This window comes from Panthera onca, chromosome B2 (genome assembly GCF_046562875.1).
Source record: "Panthera onca isolate mPanOnc1 chromosome B2, mPanOnc1 haplotype 2, whole genome shotgun sequence".
Taxonomy (NCBI): domain Eukaryota; kingdom Metazoa; phylum Chordata; class Mammalia; order Carnivora; family Felidae; genus Panthera; species Panthera onca.
The window spans coordinates 28330997-28352431 of record NC_138343.1 but is presented as its reverse complement, the minus strand read 5'-3'; the positions used below and the strand labels follow the sequence as shown (position 1 = coordinate 28352431).

Genomic DNA, 21435 nt, shown 5'->3' with positions numbered 1-21435 from the left:
AATTTAAATTTTCTAATTTACTATTTTAAAAACTTTTTGCTGATTAAGATGGTGGAGAAGTAGGGGGACTGGGATTTCCCTTGCCCCTCAAACGCAGCTGTATTGAGATCAGGTCACTTGGAACACCCAGAAAATCAATCTGCAGGGTGATAGAAAAATCTCCACAGGTGAAGGAAAACAGCGTGGCAGGACAGAGGTGCATGTATGTGAATTGAGGGAGATAAAATGGCAGTGTAGGCATACAGGGGAGGGAAACCTTTCTGTGGAAAGACAAAAAGGAGAGAAAGGTTGTGGAATTACGGTATATTGCTCATACAAGAGAAAAACCTCTCTGGATCATGGACTGGAGAAGGAGAAATACAGAGAGTGCCAGTTTCTATTTTGCAAATAGATTCAGGAACTGAACACTGGAGTTTTCAAAAGTGCCCACTTTCATCGGCTGTGTATGCATATCTGGGGAGAGGAGAGCCACCCCGGGGTACAGTAGCAATCTCAGGTGAGCACTGGGAGACACCAGTCCCTTTCCTCCAGTACTGTGGGAAGTGGCTTTATAGCCTCCCCAAGGATGAAAGACCCTGCAGGCCCCAGTCAAAGGCCCTTTATCGGCTGAGTTAAGTGGCGCTACACCAGAACAGAATCCACCTGCAGGGTTCCTTAAGACATCAGGTTTTGCATCCCAGCCAAATGCTTAGGAGGCATGGGCTGACTGCTACCCTCTGAGGGCTGCTTGAACAGCATGCTTCGAGATACCTGGTCTGTGGAGGAGAGACTGGGGTGTTGCCATTTCTCTCCCCATCACAAAGATGGTGGGGCTTCAGGGACCCCCAGTGGAGGTGGGACCTGCTTACACCAAACACTGCCCCTCCATGCCTGACAACTGCTTATCTACTGGAGGGAGACTGGTACTCAGCAAACCAGACAGTCTGTCCTCCAGACCAGCACAGCCACTGGTCCCAGGCACCAACAGACAACTGTCCTGTGGTTTTCTATGTTAGCCTGGTTTCTTTCCCCCACCCCCTTTGCTTTTTTTTGCTTCTCTTTTCTTTTTCTTTCTACCCTCTTCTTGTTCTCCTTTGGAATCAGGCTCATAGTTTCTGATTTGAGTTTTGGTCAATTCTGTATATATGTGTGTATGTGTATGTGTGTGTATATATATATATACACACACATACACACATATATATATATACATACATACACACATACATTTATTTATTTATTTATTTATTTATTTATCTGTTCTATTTGTTTAATCAGGCAATTTTACTTTATTCTTTTTACACCTTTCCTGTATATATATATATATATATATATATATATATATATATATATATCACACACACACACATACACACACACACACACACACACACACACACACACACACACTTATTTATTTATTTATCTGTTTGTTTAATCAGGCAATTTTACTTTATTCTTTTTACACCTTTCCTGTAACTCCTCTCCTTTATTTTCCTTTCTCTGTCTCTGGATTAAGCTTATAGCTTCTTTGATTCTCTGCTTGGTCTTTTTTTTTTTTTTCACTCCTTGCATTTTTCTCTTTGTATGGGATCAGGTTCCACCCCTGCTTTCCTTTTTTTCCAGGGTTATTTCAATGAACAACTCAAAGTACACCTAGTGAAAGGTCCAAACAATCCACCACTATGAGCAAGGAGAAGCTTTGCAGAGGACTGACCATTGGGAAAGAGCAGCCAAATACACAACAACAGAGTACCCAGAACACACTCCAAAAACACTTCTTGAAGTTCCAGGCCCTGGTCACTGTACGACTCCTTTTTAATATAGTAGTACTAGCAGGCACAGGACACATTAACAATCTACTAAAACAAGTAAAAGACAGAAACCTAGCCAAAATCACAAAATGGAAGAATTCTCAAAAGAAAATTCAAGAAGAAATGACAGGCAGAGAATTGCTCAAAAGAGATATAAACAATATATCTGAATAAGAATTTAGGGTAACAGTCATAAAAGACAGCAGACAATCTATTGCTGTAGAGATAAAAGACCTAAGAAATAGTAATGATCAATTAAGAAATGCTATAAATGAGATGGAAAATGAACTAGATACAGTCACAGTGAGGATGGAAGAATCAGAGAAGAGAATAGGTGAAATAGAAGATGAAATTGTAGAAAATGATGAAGCTGAAAAAAAGAGGGAAATGATATTACTAAATCACCAGGAGAGACTTAAGAGAACTAAGTGATTCCATGAAACAAAACAATATCCACATCATAGGAGTTCCAGAAGAAGAAGAAGAGAGAGAAGGGAGCAGAAGGTTTATTTGAACAAATTATAGCTAAGAACTTCCCTTATCTGGGGAAGGACACAGGCATCCAAGTCCAAGAGGCACAAACAATTCTCTTCAAGATCAACAGAAACAGGTCAACACCATGACATAGTATAATGAAACTAACAAAATAAAAGATAAAGAGAGAATTCTGAAAGCAGCTAGGGACAAACAGGCCTTAACCTACAAGAGTAGACACATAAGGGCAGTAGCAGACCTGTCTACTGAAACTGGGCAGGTCAAAAGGGAACGGTAGGAAATCATCAATGTGCTAAATAGGAAAAAGATGCAGCCAAGAATCCTTTATCCAGCACGGCTGTCTTTCAGAATAGAAGGAGAGATACAGGCTTTCCTAGACAAACCAAAGCTAAAGGAGTTCATGACCACTTAACAAGCCCTGCAGGAGATCCTAAGGGGGACTTTGTGAGTGGAAAGCAGCAAAGACTACAAAGGACAAGAGACATCACCACAAACAGGAAATCTACAGATAACACAATGAAACTAAATCCGTATCTTTCAATAATCACTCTGAATGTAAATGGACTAAATGCCCCAATCAAAAGACATAGGGTATCAGAATGGATAAAAAACAAGATCCATCTATGTGCTGCCTGCAAGACACTCATTTTAGCCATAAAGACACCTGAAGATTGAAAGTGAGGGGATGGAGAACCATCTATCATGTCACTGAATGTCAAAAGAAAGCCAGAGTAGCCATAGTGATATCAGACAAACTAGATTTTGAAACAAAGCCTGTAACAAGAGACGAAGGGCATTTTATCAAAATTAAGGGGTCTATCCTTCAAGAAGAGCTAACAATTGTAAATATTTATGCCCCCGATGTGGAAACACCCAAATATATAAATCAATTAATCACAGGCATAAATAAATGTATAGATAACAATACCGTGATTGTAGGGGACTTTAATAGTCCACTTCCAAGAGAGAACATCTAGGCAGAAAATCAACAAGGAAACAATGGCTTTGAATGGCACATTGAACAAGATGGACTTAACAAATATATTCAGAACTTTTCACCCCAAAGCATCAAACTACACATTCTCGAGTACACATGGAACATTCTCCAAAACAGATCACATACTAGGTCACAAAACAGCCCTCAACAAGTATAAAAGAATTGAGATAATACATGCATATTTTCAGATCATAACTCTATGAAACTTGAAATCAACCACAAAAAATTTAGACAGCCCCAAAATACATGGAGGTTAAAGAACATGCTAGTAAAGAATAAATGGATCAACCAGGAAATTAAAGAAGAAATTAAAAACTATATGGAAGCAAATGAAAATGAAAACACAACAGTCCAAACTCTTTGGGATGCAGCAAAGGCAGTACTAAGAGGAAAATATATTGAAATTCAGGCCTATCTCAAGAAGCAAGAAAGGTCACAAATACACAACCTAATCACAGCTAAAGGAGCTACAAAGGCAGCATCAAAGAAAAACCAAAGCCATCATAAAAGAGAAATAATAAAGATTAGAGCAGAAATAAACATAGAATCCAAAAAAACCAGTAAAACAGATCAATGAATCTAAGAGCTGGTTTTTTGAAAGAATAAACAAAATTGGTAACCCCCTAGCCAACTTCTCAAAAAGAAGAGAGGACCCAAATAGATAAAATCATGAATGAAAGAGGAGAGACCACAACCAACACCACAGAAATACAAATAATACTGTGAAAAATTATATGCCAACAAACCAGAAATGAACAAATTCCTAGACAATCACATACTAACAAAACTCAAGTGGGAAGAAATAGAAAATTTGAACAGACCCATAACCAGCAAGGAAATTGAATTGGTTATCAAAAATCTCACAACAAATAAGAGTCCTGGGCCAGATGGCTTCCCAGGGGAATTCTACCAGACATTTAAAGCACAGTTAATACCTATTCTCCTCAAACTGTTTCAAAAAATAGAAATGGAAGGAAAACTTCCAGACTCATACTATGAGACTAGCATCACCTTGATCCCAAACCAGGTAAAGACCCCACTAAAAAGGAGAATTATAGGCCAATAACCCTGATGAACCTGGATGCAAAAATTCTCAACAAGATACGAGCAAATTGAATTCAACAGCATATTAAAAGAATTATTCACCATGATCAAGTGGGATTCATTCCTGGGATGCAGGGATGAATTTGATTTGTTGCAAATCAAACAATGTGATACATCACATTAATATAAGAAAGGATAGGAACCATATGATCCTGTCAATAGATTCAGAAAAAGCATTTCACAAAATATAGCATCCTTTTTAAATAAAAACCCTCAAGAAAGTAGGGATGGAAGGAACATACCTTAACAACATAAAAGCCACATATGAAAGGTCCATAGCTAATATCATCCTTAATGGAAAAAAAAACTGACAGCTTCCCCAACTTGAGATCAGGAACACGACAGGGATGTCCACTCTCACCACTGATGTTCAACATAGTGTTGGAAGTCCTAGTCTCAGCAATCAGACAATAAAACAAAAGGCATCCAAATTGTCAAAGAAGAAGTCAAACTTCCACTCTTCACGGATGACACGATACTCTACATGGAAAACCTGAAAGACTCCACCAACAACCTGCTAGAGCTGATACATGAATTCAGCAAAGTCACAGGATATAAGACCAATGTACAGAAATCGGTTACATTTCTTTACACCAATAAGGAAGCAATGAGAAGAAATATCAAGGAATCGATCCCATTTACAACTGCACCCCATAAATATTTATATTTACATTTACAATTTACATTTACAATATTTACATTTACAACTGTACCATAAAATACCTAGGAATAACCCTAACCAAGGAGGTAAAGTATCTGTATGCTGAAAATTATAGAATGCTTACGAAAGAAACTGAAGACACAAAGAAATGGAAAAACATTCCCTGCTCATGGACTGGAAGAACAAATATTGTTAAAGTGTCAATACTGGGGCACCTGGGTGGCTCAGTCGGTTGAGCATCCGACTTTGGCTCAGGTCATGACCTTGCAGTCTGTGAGCTCAAGCCCAGCGTCTGGCTGTGTGCTGACAGCTCAGAGCCTGGAGCCTGCTTTGGAATCTGCATCTCCCTCTCTCTCTGCCCCTCCCCCGCTCATGCTCTCTGTCTCTCTCTCTGTCAAAAATAAACATTAAAAAAAAGTTTTTAAATGTCAATACTACCCAAAGCAATCTACATATTCAATGTAATCCAATCAAAATAGCACCAGCATTCTTCACAGAGCTAGAATAAGCAATCCTAAAATTTGTATGGAACCACAAAAGACCCCGAATAGTCAAAGAAATGTTGGAAAAGGAAAACCAGAGCAGGAGGCATCACAATCCCAGACTTTAACCTGTTTACAAAGCTGTAATCATCCAGACAGTATGGTACACACACAGACCAATGGAATAGAATAGAGAACCCAGAAATGGACCCACAACTTTATGGCCAACTAATCTCTGACAAAGCAGAAAAGAGTATTCAACGGAAAAAAGACAGTCTCTTGAGCAAATGATGCTGGGAGAACTGGATAGCATCGTGCAGAAAAATGAAACTGGACCACTTTCTTACACCATACACAAAAATAAACTCAAAATGGATGAAAGACCTAGATGTGAGACAGGAAACCATCAAAATCCTACAGGAGAAAACAGGCAGCAACCTCTTTGATCTCAGCCAGAGCAACTTCTTAATTGACATGTCTCCAAAGGCAAGGGAAATAAAAGCAAAAATGAACTATTGGGATCTCATCAAGATAAAAAGCTTCTGCAAAGCAAAGGAAACAATCAACAAAACTAAAAGGTAATGGTGGAATGGGAGAAGATATTAGCAAATGACATATCGGATACACGGTTAATATCCAAAATCTATAAAAAACTTATTAAACTTAACACCCGGAAAACAAATAATCCAGTGAAGAAATGGGCACAAAACATTAATAGACACTTTAATGTCTATTAAAGAAGACAAAGAAGACATCCACTGACAAACAAACACACGAAAAGATGCTCAACATTGCTCACCATCAGGGAAATACAAATTAAAACCACACTGAGATACCACCTCACAATCTTCAGAGTGGCTAAAATTAACAACTCAGGAAACAACAGGTGTTGGCAATGATGCAGAGAAAGGGGAACCCTCTTGAACTGCTGGTGGGAATGCAAACTGGTACAGCCATTCTGGAAAACAGTGTGGAGGTTCCTCCAAAAATTAAAAATCAAATTACCCCATGACCGAGCAATTGCACTACTGGGTATTTAGCCAAAGGATACAGGAGTGCTGATTCGGAAGGGCACCTGCACCCCAATGTTTATAGCAGGCTGTTGACAATAGTCAAATTATGGAAAGAGCCCAAATGTCCATCAACTGATGAAGGAATAAAGAAGGTGTGGTATATATATACAATGGAATCCTACTCGGCTGTGAAAAAGAATGAAATCTTGCCATTTGCAACAACATGGATGGAACTGGAGGTTATTATGCTAAGCAAAATAAGTCAGGCACAGAAAGACAAATATATGATTTCACTCACATGTGGAATTTAAGAAACACAACAGATAAACATAGGGGAAGGGAAAGAAAAATAAGATAAAAACAGAGAGGGAGGCAAACCGTAAGAGACTCTTAAATATAGAGAGCAAACTGAGGGTTGGTGGGAGTGGGAAGGAGGTGAAAATGGGTGATGGGCACTGAGGAGGGCATGTGTTGCAATAAGCACTGGGTGTTGTATGTTAGTGATGAATCATAGGAATCTACTCCTGAAGCCAAGACTACACTACTTGGCAACTAAATTAGCTAACTTGGCAATAAATATAAAATAATAACAATAATAGTAATAAAATAAAAAAATAAATAAAAATAAAAACTTTTTTTGCTAAAAATGCTTCTTAAAAAGTATGTTTCTGAGAAAGAAAAAATAATTTTTAAAAAGTTATTTTCATTTCAAAGACAACAGAAAGGATACATTGAACTGAACAATCTTTAAAGAAATAAAATTATCAAACTATAATTAGAACATCTATCCAAGTGAATCTGGATGACTAGGTTCAGTCAAAGTAATATACTTTAAAATTTTTTTACAAATGGATGATGGCTGTACAAATAGCAAAATGGCATTACTTTATGTTATTGAACCATAATTGTCAAATATGGACAAAATAAATGCCAATAACTGCTTTTTAAAAATAAACACTTAATCTCTAGTTGAGGCGGCACTATGAAAACAAATTTGAAAAAAGAACCAAGATAAAACAGGATATACTGTCACCCTGAAATAGAAGAACAGATGATGTCTCTAGGACTCAGGAAGAGCTATCATTCCTTGCTTCCTTCACATTTCATTGTGATTCTAACCTGGTGACTTACTACTTATCTTCACCATTCCTAAAACTAATTTTTCTGTCAATTTTTTTTATAATCAAGTTAACCGTCTTACATCCCATTGTTGAGGCTTCACTTAAATGCTCCAATCTTCTTCTCCTTAATAGGATAGTCTTTTACTTCACAATAGACTGTTTTATTTGGTCACCTACAAAGAATGATCTAAGGGGCATGGGAAATAACTTTACTGCTACTACCTCCTACACTGATGTTTGATATCAAACCATTCTAGAGTAAGTTAATCATTTTCCTTTACTTAATAACTTCCAAAGAATTTCTGGAAATGAAAAACAACTGAAATAAAATGTGAATAGACAGCAAATTTCAACAAGATTATATACAAGTGAAGAAAAAGTCAATGAGAAGAGGAAGCTGAAGCAATTATTCCTAATCATTACAGAGAATTAAAGATGGGGGCGGGGGGAATGAAAGAATAATGTAAGAGACATGGAGAACAGAGTGAGACGGTCTAACATATATCCAATAGGAGATCTTGAAGGAGAGAAAAGAGTGAATAGGAAAGAATAAATATTAAAAGAGGTAACAGCTGACAAATTTCCAGAACTAATTAAAAGTATCAGAGACAAAGGAAAAAAGACAAACAAAACATATCAAGAGACACATAATAGTGGAACTATGAACTATTAGAGATAAAATTTTAAAAAAATCTAGAAAGTAGCTAAAGAAAGACTTTAATATATCTCTCTAAGTAAATGACAAATTATAGACCAAACACACAAAAGGAATGAATACAGAACAACATAATTCACAAACTTTATCTAATAGACATATATGAATGTGGTATTCAAAACTGAAAGATATAATCTCTTCAAGCAAGGGAGAATATTTAAGAAAACTCAAGTTTCAATAAAGTTAACAACATGACATTCTCTGAACTCAGCATGATTAAGTTAGAAATCTCTAACAAAGAGAAAACTATTTCCCATTATGGAAACTAATTGCTGCCTACTCCCCCCACCCCCACCACCAAAATTTTTTGGAAATTTAAAACCATGCTTCTATATATGTGGGTCAAAGAAAGACTCAAAATTAGAAGATATGACAGAACAACTAAAATATCTTATGTTAATATGGGGGAAACAGCTAAAGTGATAGTCTGGAATGTTTATATTAAAAGGTAGAACAGTTTGGAATCAATGAGCTACATAAATAAAACAAGCTAAGGGCTCAAGTTACTGTGACAGAAAACAAGGACATAAAGAGAGATTAGTAAAGCTAAAATTTGGTTCTTGAGAAGACTCTAATAAAGTAAAAAGACTGAAAATACTAAGTCTAAAAAGGGATCACAGTCTTAGGTGCAGCTAAAATTGAAATAAGATGAAATAATCATAAAATAGTTTTATGTCAATAAATTTAGAAATTTAGGCAAAATGGACAAAATCCAAAACAAAACAACATAGGTCACCACAACTAACAAGAAGAAACAGAAAATTCGAATGTTTTTTTTAACCACTGAAGAAACTGAACCAGTCATTAAAAACCATCTCACAAAGGCTTTACCACAGAGTTCTTGTAAATATTCAAAGAACAAATAATTCCAATGTTACATAAACTCAGAGGAAGAAAAAAGGGATATACTCTTTATTTTACAAATTAGCATAAGCTATATATAGCAACATGGATAAATCACAAAAATAATAGAGTAGAAAAAGCAAGTCATAGAAAAATAGATACCATACAATCCCATTTATGCTATCTAAAAGTCAGAAACAGGTAACATTAAACAAGGTATTGTTTAGAAACCACAAAATGCAAAAGTGACTGTCCATAAGGGAGACAGGATGATGCATATATGCAAAGCATGAAGGCTCCTGAGAATATGTTCCATTTTTCATCTCGGCGATGGATGCACTTGTTCATTTTATTTTTCTTTTTTTAAATTTTTTTTAACGTTTTATTTATTTTTGAGACAGACAGAGACAGAGCGTGAATGGGGGAGGGTCAGAGAGAGAGAGGGAGACACAGAATCCAAAACAGACTCCAGGCTCTGAGCTGTCAGTACAGAGCCCGACGCGGGGCTTGAACTCACGAACCGTGAGATCATGACCTGAGCCGAAGCTGGATGTTTAACTGACTGAGCCACCCAGGAGCCCCCATTTTATTTTTCTTATATCTCACACCTACAAAAGATCCAGTCTTTTGTACACATAAAATATGTAATATAAAAAATATATGAAAAAAATTAAATCTAGTAAGGAAGTACACCAACATTAACCTAATAGTAATGTAATGTGTTAAAATGTTATTCTAGGGTTACAAACAAAGCATCATAAGAATAAAGAAGAGGATTTGATCCATTTGGCAGTTTGGGAGAATGCGTAAGTAGTCTTTCCACAGGATGGAACACCTGTATCTGAGACAGGTTTTGAAGGATGATCAAGATTTTGTCTAGTTGTGGTTGAGGAAAAGACATTCCAGACCAACAGAACAATACAGGCTATAGGTATATATTCTTAAAATAGAACCTGGTAAAAGCTGATGTTGAATGAATGTTAGCTGAAGGAATGAATGAGCCGAAAAAAATCATATGAAATACTCAAGGAAAGATGAGTGGCTAAAAATCTCTAACAAAGAGAAAATTACTTCCCAGAGTAGAAACTAACTGCTGTCCACCCCTCCCAATTTGGAAATTGGGTATTGTGCTAGGTTTTAGGTACTGGAATACAGGAGATGAATGGCATGAGAGAAAGAGGTAAGAGGGGCCAGATTAAAACAATATGAACAGCAGCCTAAGGAGTTTATGTTTTATTCCTCAGTCAATGAGGAGATGAACATAAGGCAAGGAGGAAGAACAATATAATCAGATCTGTATTTCTGAAAACCCATTCAAGAAAGTCCATAGATAATGAGTTAAAGAGTGAAATTTAGAGCATAAGCAAAGCACTTAGAAGGTAGGTTTCTGCAACAGCACAATGATCAGATGATGAAAAAGAGCTGGTTGTGGACAGAAGAACAAATTAGGGAGGTAGAGACAGATTTGGATGATGGTTGAGTCAAGAACAATTCCTAAGACTCTGGCTTGCTGACTCAATGACTACTAAGGCAGAAAACACATAAAGAAAAGCTGATCTGGAGGAAGAAAGAGAAATAAGTTTTTGGTTTGGGTAAGTTGATCTGAAATCGCAGTGGCAACTTTAGTGATGATGTCTGACAGGAAACAGATCTGCAGCCCAGGAATGAAATGCAAGCTAAAGATATAGATTGGGTAGGAATGCAAGCTGGTGCAGCCACTCTGGAAAACAGTATGGAGGTTCCTCAAAAAACTAAAAATAGAACTACCCTATGACCCAGCAATTGCACTAGTAGGCATTTATCTACGGGATACAGGTGTGCTGTTTTGAAGGGACACATGCACCCCCATGTTTATAGCAGCACTATCAACAATAGTCAAAGTATGGAAAGAGCCCAAATGTCCATCGATGGATGAATGGATAAAGAAGATGTGGTACATATATACAATGGAGTATTACTCGGCAATCAAAAAGAATGAAATTTTACTTGCAACTATATGGATGGAACTGGAGGGTATTATGCTAAGCGAAATTAGTCAGTCAGAGAAAGACAAAAATCATGACTTCACTCATATGAGGACTTTAAGAGACAAAACAGATGAACATAAGGGAAGGGAAACAAAAATAATATGAAAACAGGGAGGGAGACAAAACAGAAGAGACTCATAAATATGGAAAACAAACTGAGGGTTACTGGAGGGGTTGTGGGAGGGGGGATGGGCTAAATGGTTAAGGGGCATTAAGGAATCTACTCCTGAAATCACTGTTGCGCTATATGCTAATTTGGATGTAAATTTTAAAAAATAAAATAAAAAAAAAGATATACATTTGGGACTCATGGGCATCAGTGATAAATGAAGTGGTGGGAATAAATGAGCTCTAAGGAAAAGGTACAGAGTGTGAAGAGGAAACAAGCACAAGCCAAGAGAACAGAAACAGTACAGGAATGATAAAAGATAACTGTCTAGGTTTTTGAATTGTACCTGCTTAGGTTTAAGGTTTTTGATTTAGGACCCCACACCCTATCCAACTGATGACCAACAGTCTTACTTATTGCCAACTTTCCAAAGAGACTTAGTCTTTCTCTCATCTCCAAAGCAACTACTTCTATGTGAAATCTAATATCCTTCCTTGCTTTGGAAAAGCTTTTCTGATTTACTTTCTGTATTGGGGAAGCAATATTTTACTTTATAAATTACGAGGTTCTTGTGTCATTACTATTATCTCTTTATGTCTGTTTCATTTTTCCCTTACCATTTATAAAAGAACTTGAGGCAGTTAAATAATGTCAAAAATCACCTTTCGTATGTAGTAGACAGGGACACATCTGATCAACTTATAATTCCTGTCTCTAATCTATTAATTTACAACTAACTTATTATATAAAAATAGCCTCTAAACAAAACTTAGCAGGAGAAGAAATGAGAGAAACAAAATATAAAGAGATAATATAATGAGGACACAAAACTATAGTCATTCACAAAATATATTGAATTCAAATGGCTTCAATGAAACTTGAGAATTATATACAATTAAGCTAAAAAATTATCAAATATATAAAATATGGTATGTATGGTTCAAGTGATACAAAAATCTTTAAAACTGATTGCTGTATGTAAAGGATCTTTCTAGACATGTGAACAAAAGAAGCTGCCCTCTCCCCACCCACCATGTCAGAATTTCTGAAAGAGATTTAGGTGCATAAAATAAAACATCATTCAAGAATTTAATGCCAAAAAAAAAAAAAAAAGAATTTAATGCCCAACTTGTTTAATGACTACAGTCCCAAGTCAGTCAAAAATCTGCAACTATACAAACTCTAAATTAGAAGTTCACTTTTTAAAGACTGGAACAGGTTAAAATAGCATTTTATGTAAGAAAAAAAATTCTTTGGAATTATGTAATTACAGCTACCACAATTATGTGCTAAAATTTATTAACCATATAGTTCTGGTCGTCTGTTCTCAAAGGTCTCAAGAGTTAATGACTTACAGCAAATTTGGTTTGAAAAACTGTATTTCCTTAACCTTGTAAGTATGTTTGTTTGTTTGTTTAATTTTTTAAAAATGTTTATTTATTTTTGAGAGAGAGAGAGAGAGAGTGTGTGTGTGTGAGCAGGCGAGGGGAAGACAGAAGCAGACACATAATCGAAGCAGGCTCCAGGCTCTGAGCTGTCAGCACAGAGCCCAATGCGGGGCTCGAACCCACGAACCATGAGATCATGACCTGAGCTGAAGTCAGAGACTCAACAGACTGAGCCACCCAGGAGCCCCTGTAAGTACCTTTAAAATGAACTCTACTAGAATATCAACAATGAACATATCAAAAAGTGTTAAACTACCGAATAGGGAAAGCATGCAAATTAAAATACCATGAAAGAGTATTTTTATCTATCAAATGAAAATATTAGCATCAGCAATGATGACCAAAATGTGATAAAACCAGCTGCTGAAAAGCAACCTGGTAATATTTACCAAGGGTCTTTGGAGCTCTAATTCCACTTCTAGGAATCAGTTTTGAGAAAGTAATAAAACATGTTATCAAAGATTATCTTTACCTCTCAGTCACAACAATAAAAATAACCTTAAGGTTCCCACTAGGAAACAATTTAAAAAAAAAAATGGTACATCCACATTAACTATCGTTAAGACATAAAATTCACATCTACCTATTTAATAAAGGTCTTCACAACAGAATAGTCAACAGAAAAAGATATATTCAATACAAACTGAATTCAGAAAAATGTTTCATATTTTATTACATATACACATATAGGTATATGCTATATATAAAGTACTGCTTACTATTACTAGATATACTAAAACACAACAGTGTTTATCTTGGGGTATTATAGATAATTAAATTTTTTAGACTTTTCAGTATATATTTTTAAAAAATGTTTATTTATTTATTTTGGGAGAGAGAGATGCACACGCAAGTGGAGGGGGGGCAGAGAGAGAGACAGAGAGACAGGGACACAGAAAGGGAGAGGGAGAGGGAGAGGGAGAGGGAGAGGGAGAGGGAGAGGGAGAGGGAGAGGGAGAGGGAGAGGGAGAGGGAGAGGGAGAATCTTAAGCAGGCTTCACTCTCAGCACAGAGCCCAAGATGGGGCTTGATCCCATAACCTCAAGATTATGATCTGAGCCAAAATCAAGAGTCAGACACTCAATTGACTGAGCCACCCAGGTGCACCAGTATTTCTCCTTGTTAAAAATAATGATTGATCTTACTTTTATAAGCAGGAGAAAATGTATGCCTGGGAAAACACATTTTCAAGGATTACAATAAACAAAATGGAATTGGCAATGCGAATGGAAGTGCATGCAAATGACAAGACACTCACTGCTGGAACTTGCCATTTGGGATCCAACAGCACAAAGTCCATTTAAGGCTTATAATAGGGCTTATTATAAAAGAGGTAACCTATAGGATGAGTTTGATACACTGATCTGATGAATTACCATTTAATGTTGTTTCATAAAGTCCAAAACAATATACATTAGCCAACTGACTTAATGTCCTATTTGGTTTATTTTCATGGGAACAATTTTGTTTTTTATTTTAAGATGTATGGTACTGGACCAGAAAGCATTCTGGATTCAGAATTAGAATACTTAATTTTAGGTTCTGCTTTGCCCTACTACTTACAGGTCAAGTCATGAACATCTCTAAGCATATTTCCATATGAAAAAAAAAACAGAGTTAATATTTTCCTTAATTACTTCACAGAGTTATTTGCACTAAAAAAATGTCTATATGAAATCATTCCAGTTTTAAATGATCATTGATCATTAAATTTTAACAAACTCCTGAAACATATAGTTATTAGTGTACTGTTTCTATATTAAAATTAATTCCGCTTTTGAAGAGGAGGATCAAGATGAAGGGAATTAACAACTGGACATTTTCACGCTTCTACTGGTAGAAGTACTAATAAGAAAGCAGAAGGAAATATGCCTAGAAGACCCTCAGTAAACCACCAATCCTTTCTGGAAGGAGATCTGAGAGAATGTCTAATGTCTTGTGACACTAAATTAGAAGTCCATAATGCACTGTTATTTCCAAGAGCAGAAACAGAGTGACAACATGGATAACAAACTATTTGTGTAAACAATGTGCCCCATAGTTTCGCTGGGATCTTAGCCTCTAGAGTTGTCATTTGAGAAGGGAACTATGTAAAACAATGGAACTTGGCAGTGTTTTTCCATTAATGCAAGAAATATATTTTACTTGGTTGGCATCATGAAATTAATGGATTCACTCATAATAAACAAAATCAGCACATCTACTATCATCTAAATCTAGTTTACTGCCTATTCATTTAATATACAATTAATGATTTCAAAGTATTCAATGTCAATGATTTAAAAAAATCCTAATTCTGAATGTGAAATATAGCCCATCATTTATCCTAAGCTGTACCCCCAGATCCAATAACATATTACCTTGATTTCAAAATGATATCAAGACTAGGAAGGATATCAAAGGCATGTCAATTTCATTCTATTTCTTTATTACACAAACTGAAGCAACAATTACTACTCATAACTTTGTAAAAACCTAAAGAAAACCAAGATTACTGCTTCTGTTATATGCAAGTCCTAATCATTTTATGTATTTTTAAATGATCAAAAAACTGTTCAATAAATATATTTGTGTCACTATTGTTACTGCACAAAAGCAAAGTGCCCACTTTCTACAAATACTAATTCTTTGCTGCAAGAGAGCATCTTGCAATTCTCAACACAAAAATTTCTGGAAATAAACTCAACATTTGACCCTACAACCTTAAGTCACAACATTTCTCATCAGGATGATTAATCTTTACAAAAAGGCAGGAAAACAAGACAGAGCCACCCACTTTGACATTTTCATTCTTTGAAGAAAAAAAAAATCCATTTCTAGTTCACAAAATGGAACTATCACTTATAAAAAGCATGCAATCCATCACAAGTACTTTTTGATTATAAGATTAACAAGATCATTATCTTTCTTATTTTTTGCACCGAGAAAACTGTAAAAATGGTTCTTCGTTTTACTTAGAAATCTGATAAATCTTTGCCCAAGAACCAACCAACCTTTAATAACAAGGTTACTTCATTTTTTTCCTTTTCTGCTTACTTGAAAAATATCAACAACAAAGTATAATATCCAAAAAAAACCCCTACTCCATGGATTTATACAGGACTCATTTTTGTCCGACTTTGCTACATCCATGGATTGGAGAGTAGAAAGCATGTTATTTTTCAGGTAAGTTATTAAGCATCCTAAAGCAGTTGTAAGCCAGGCTCGTGTTGTGTGTATCTGTGTCTGTGTGTGTCTCTGTGCTTGTGCACCTGTACCCATGCTTAAGTAGTAAAAAGCAAAAGCATCATTGTGGTCATTTGGAAAGGGGGAAAGGAAGAAGAGGTGTGTATAAGCAGGAAAAGGTTTTTCTGCAGGCTCAGGGAGTTTGCTGTTGGCTCTAAAGTAAAAGCTTTAACCTAAAAGGAGACAAATACGAGATGATTCTTAAAGATTTCGGTTTGAAACCTTTCTTTCCTATTTCCTTCCCTTACTTTGAGCAGGTTAGGTGGGGAGTAAATCAGTTTTCACCTTGAGAAAGCTCTGATCTAGAGAAAAGAGAGAATATTAACAATTCAAGGTGAGTTTTAAGGACAGGAATCATTCAAAGTCAGGGTGGAGTGAAGATGGGGAAGGAATATGGATGTGGGGAGGATCAGGAGAGAAAAGTTTAGGAAAACCAAAAGAGAAAGGGTGCTAGGAAAATAGTTTGGAAACTAAATTGATAAAACCACCAACCTGTTCAATTTAACATAATTTATTTACCTGTGTTATTTTTTCTATTCCCTGGAAGTTGTGCTTTTCAAAATGTTCTGCTATGTTTAGGAAGGTGTGACGTTCTAGGTAGCAGCAGTTACTTAGGACTATCAAAAGTCTCTGTTCCTAAAAGCAAAACAAATATTTAGAAAATTATCTTTATAGTAACAAATTGAGAGTTAGCACTTATTAAATTTAATTATACTCTCTTATAATTCAATAATGTAATTACAATGTCAATATTCAATGTTTTACTTTCCATGGTTCCTTCTTTCCCAATAATAATATAAAGAAAAACAATACAATTCTATAATTCTACTAACTGCTTGTTATTACATAATACACTAAAGAGTCAAATAATGCTGCCTTTGAAATTTAATAGCTATATGGAAAAACAGTTAGCTAGTAAGCTGTTGTTCTTATGAAAGGGGTTCTACTTTGTTGGTTATTCTACCTAACATTTTTTGTACCAAAAAATGCTATAAAAAGGGGTATTTTAAAATAATTACAAAAAATGCATAAACTAATAGAAAATAATTTATAAATTTTTCATAACTTGAGAGAGAATTACAATGCTATCCATACTATGGGCTCCTTCAAAAAACTGGGCCTTCATAGATGTTTTTATGTAGAACAGTTTCCCTCCTTATGGGGAGGGATGGGACAGGAGCTAGGAACTCTCCCACAGTAACAGTCATGAAGAGGGCTAAAGCCTCATATTCTATACTCTCCAGGGTTCTAGCCACTTTAAGGTAATTTCTTATCAAAATTACCAGACCTCAAGGCTGATGAATAAACATCACTTTACAATTCAGAAGAACTATTTTTGTAAACAAAATTCCAGGAATGGCATTTGTCACTGCTGTTATGGCTCACCAAGAACACTTTCCCATGGTCCCTCAGTGTCAGAGCATTCTCTAGAACAATTTTGAGTAATTTAGAGCCTTGATTGAAGATCCCTTAACTAAACACTAAGGCAAAAGTACTTTTCCAGGAAAAATTTTCAGCCATATTTTACTTACTGTTTTGTCTATAACTAATGTTAAAGTCAATATAATAAATGTGAGGAAAAAACAATATAATAGATATGGAAAATAAATATATCCCTGTTTTTTGAGGTACACTCTGAACTCAAATGTCAAGCATAGCTATATCTCCCAATAATTTCATTTAGCTCCATCAAAAATTTTAAAACTTTCTGGATTTCTTTATTTAAAATATTACTATATTTATTGCTAGCTGAATTTGGCCTATTCAACAAATATAACTGAAGGGCAAGGAGTTATTAAATGCCTTCAAAGAAATGAAAGGTTGTTAGTGGTCTTGAATGAATCTGTGGATGGGAAATAAATTATAAAACAAGGAAAACAGGGTTATGGTATATATACCACTCCTCCACATTTTGTGTATAAATGGCAAGTAAGAATCAGAAAGAATGTAGTAAACAGCCCTGCATAGGCACTCAGGCCACACTTGGGGAGGGGTATATTCCCTCTTGCTCCATGCCTGGTGTTACCATTATGGGGTCCTCATAAAGAACATGAAATAAAGTAAGCGTAAAGTTTCATCAGCTGCTCTAAACATGCTCTGCTCTGTAAAAATCTCAACTGGTTTTTCAGTTATAAGATCAATCCTCAATTACCTTTCCCTTCAAGAGTCTTCCCCCCCAAATATTAGCCTTATCTAATAGACCCCTAAGCCTGCCACATCTTCTTTGCCTGGTTAATTAACTCTCTTAATTTTTCTCCTTGTAATTTGCATGGTTCTTCCCCCAAAATGGAAAAATAATTTGAGTGATTTGAAGTCTTACTCTTGGTAAGCGTATTTTTCTTCTCACATCTAACCAATCATAAGAAGTGAAAGTGGGAGGAACTGAACACCACAAATAATCAAATTCTTAAACTTGGATGACAAATTAAAAGCTTATTAACAATTTAGATGAATATGTATGTTTGAAAATAACAACTCAATCTATCAAAGGTAGTACTTGCTAATTAGGCTATGGCTTTATGCATTATTTCAATTATTTTTCACAGAATCTCTCAGATGTAGGCATTACCATCCCAATTTTGTCCAGGAGAAAACTAGACAACCTCAATGACATGTTCAAGATTCTTCAGTTAGTAAAAAGACCAGGCAAACCTAGACCTTCCTTACCATAACTGCTTCTCTGCTGGATAACAGAACAAGACCCTAAGAAGATCTTGATGATCTGTACCAAATCTAATGAGAGATCATCCAAATGTAGCAAAACAGGAACTGAATTTGGTACCAAATGAATAATTTTGGGAGCAAAATGGGAGCGACAAGGCCCTTGATTAGCAGAATCAAGTATGAAACACCTGGAGTTTGGCTGACAGTAAACTCAATAGGAGTCAATAGAGGTGTTAACATAAGGTGTAGTTCTGGCTGCTTCCCAGTTACCAGGGTCACATCAGAGTCCTATACTCCACCCTTGAAAAAGGACAGAAATAGACTAATAGGAAAACCACTGCCATATTAACTAGGAAATGCCTAAATGATTTAGGGTCTTAACCAAGAAAAAGGAAGATTCCAAGCCCACACAACAACTGTTTTCAAACACTGGAAAGATTGTCATGTAGAAATTAGGCTTGTTCTAAAGGACAGAGAAAAAAGCACAGCTGGCCCAATAACTCACAAGGCCCTTCTCAGTTTAGCTCTTTCCTCCAGCCTGTGTCCTTCTCTAGTCTTCTTTCTATGTTCACAGTGGAAAAAATGGTTTAAACTCACTACATCAACTTCCTCAGCTCCTACTGGATCTTGACCCAGTGCATACAGATGGCCCATTAGCAATCCACTGATATGTTTCCTCTACAGTCACACATGACCAACTAACTGTCAAGCCCACAAGGCTCTAGTTTTCATTTGACCCCACCTAATCCTCCATCAGTCTGCAATACTGTTAAATATTCTTTGGTTAAACACGCTTTTCTATCTCAAGAACACTGCTCCATCTGGATTTTCTTCTTTTTCTCTATTATTCTTTTTCAGAAAACTTTGAGGCTCTCTGCTTCTGGTCATCTCATAAATACTAGTATGTTCCAAATTATTTTTATATATTATATTAATTTTATACATTTGGCCCTCCTCTCATTCTACTAGTAGTTTTCACAGTATACTCATCCACTCCCAGGTCTTATCTTGCTTATACAGTTGACCCTTGAACAACACAGGTTTGAACTGCAGTGGTCCACTTACATGCAAATTTTTTTCGAGGTAAACACAGCACAGTATTATAAAGTAATTTTCTCTTCCTTATGATTTTATTAACATTTTTTTCTCTAGCTTACTTTATTGTAATACAGCATATAGTAATAACACAAAATATGTGTTAATTGACTGTTATTGTTAAGATTTTCACTCAACAGTAACTATTTGTAGTTAAGTTTTAGGGAAGTCAAAAGTTATATATGGATTTTCGATTGAACAGGGCATTGGTGTCCCTAGTCCCCATATGCTCAAGGGTCAAGTGTAAATTACTAGTTCACAAATCTGTATCTAGATTTCTCTCTTGGGGTCCAGGCAAGTATATCTAATCACCCACTAAATATCTCTCCTTGAATGTCACTCATTCAGTACATCTGGTCCCAAACAAAATTTTTAATCTCTCCTAATATAACAAATTTCTTACTTAGGAATTCACACTTATAGTGTGTAATAAATGAATGAATAAATAAATATAGTGTTTGTGGGAATGATATAGGGCAGGAAATTTTGGTCATATGTTTTCTTTCTTGAGAGATACACATACATATATACATATACACAACCACATCCTTCAAGCAAATGACAAACCAGAGGGAGTTATTTTTTTTAAGATGGATGGGTTTAGAATTGAAAAAAAAAAAAAAAAAAAGATAGATGGGTTTGGATTTCAAGACCTGAATTTATACATGTAATAAAGTATGTGTGTGAATCATCCCTAAATACATATATATGTTGAAAACTAATCTAAGTGTGTGTGTGTGTGTGTGTGTGTGTGTGTGTGTGTGTATGTGTATATATATATATATACACATACACACACACATATATATATAAAAGGTAGTATAATTTTGTTTTTACTATGGAACTTTATGTTCAAATGAAATACTATTAGAAACTATTAGGAATCAGAGCTTCTCTGATTAAAGGGGAAGAGTATGGGGAAATGGGCCCTTTTCTTCTGCTTCCTCTGCAACTTTCACACACCAGGGAACCACTAGGGCATGTATTTTCACAGTCACAAACCTGCATGATGCAGGAGTAGATGGAATTACTTAAGTTACAACTTTGGCTAAAGAGTTTTTAAGTATGGAATACATATAAAATTATGTTTTTACGAAAATTTTCACAAAAAACCAGTCCCAAAGTATAGAGCAATATATTATAGCAGTTATACAATAGTAATCAAAGTAATTTAGGCTGATTTGTAAGTCATTATATAGTTTTAAAATGATATGTTTAGCTTTCTATTTATCATCTTACTTACAGAAGTCAAACTGAAGTCTTCATGGATACTTCCAAACAAATCAGGAGAAGAAACGTCAACAGAAAGACTAAATACAAAAACAAGTAAGAGAACAGTGACAATTAAAGTACTAAAATTAAAAATGTTAATATAATGTTATATGCTTATTACACCTCAATTAAAAAAATGCAATAAACCCTATGTAAATTTGACTTTAAAATCTTGGTCAAAAATCTCATAACTCTGTTTTTTATATTAAACAATTAACAGCTCAAAGTAGACACTATAGGCTATCTATTAACAGAGGCCATATGACATTTGCTTTTGGATCTTCCCAATACTCAGTTAAATTTTTTAAAAATCACCAAAGGGGAAAATACCAGATAGTTTAGTTTTTAGGTATAGACTAAATTAATTGAAA

General features: G+C 35.4%; 1 protein-coding gene across 4 annotated transcripts in view; it reads right to left on the bottom strand.

Annotated features, from left to right (window-relative positions):
* EXOC2 (exocyst complex component 2) overlaps positions 1-21435 on the bottom strand; it is a 283103-nt gene that overhangs the window by 90090 nt on the left and 171578 nt on the right. For all 4 annotated transcript variants that reach the window (XM_060614965.2, XM_060614961.2, XM_060614962.2 and 1 more), the window contains 2 exons: positions 21036-21102; positions 16553-16669 (listed from right to left, as the gene is read on the bottom strand). In XM_060614965.2, coding sequence (XP_060470948.1) covers positions 16553-16669; positions 21036-21102 — 184 coding nt within the window. The remainder of the gene's footprint in view (positions 1-16552; positions 16670-21035; positions 21103-21435) is intronic.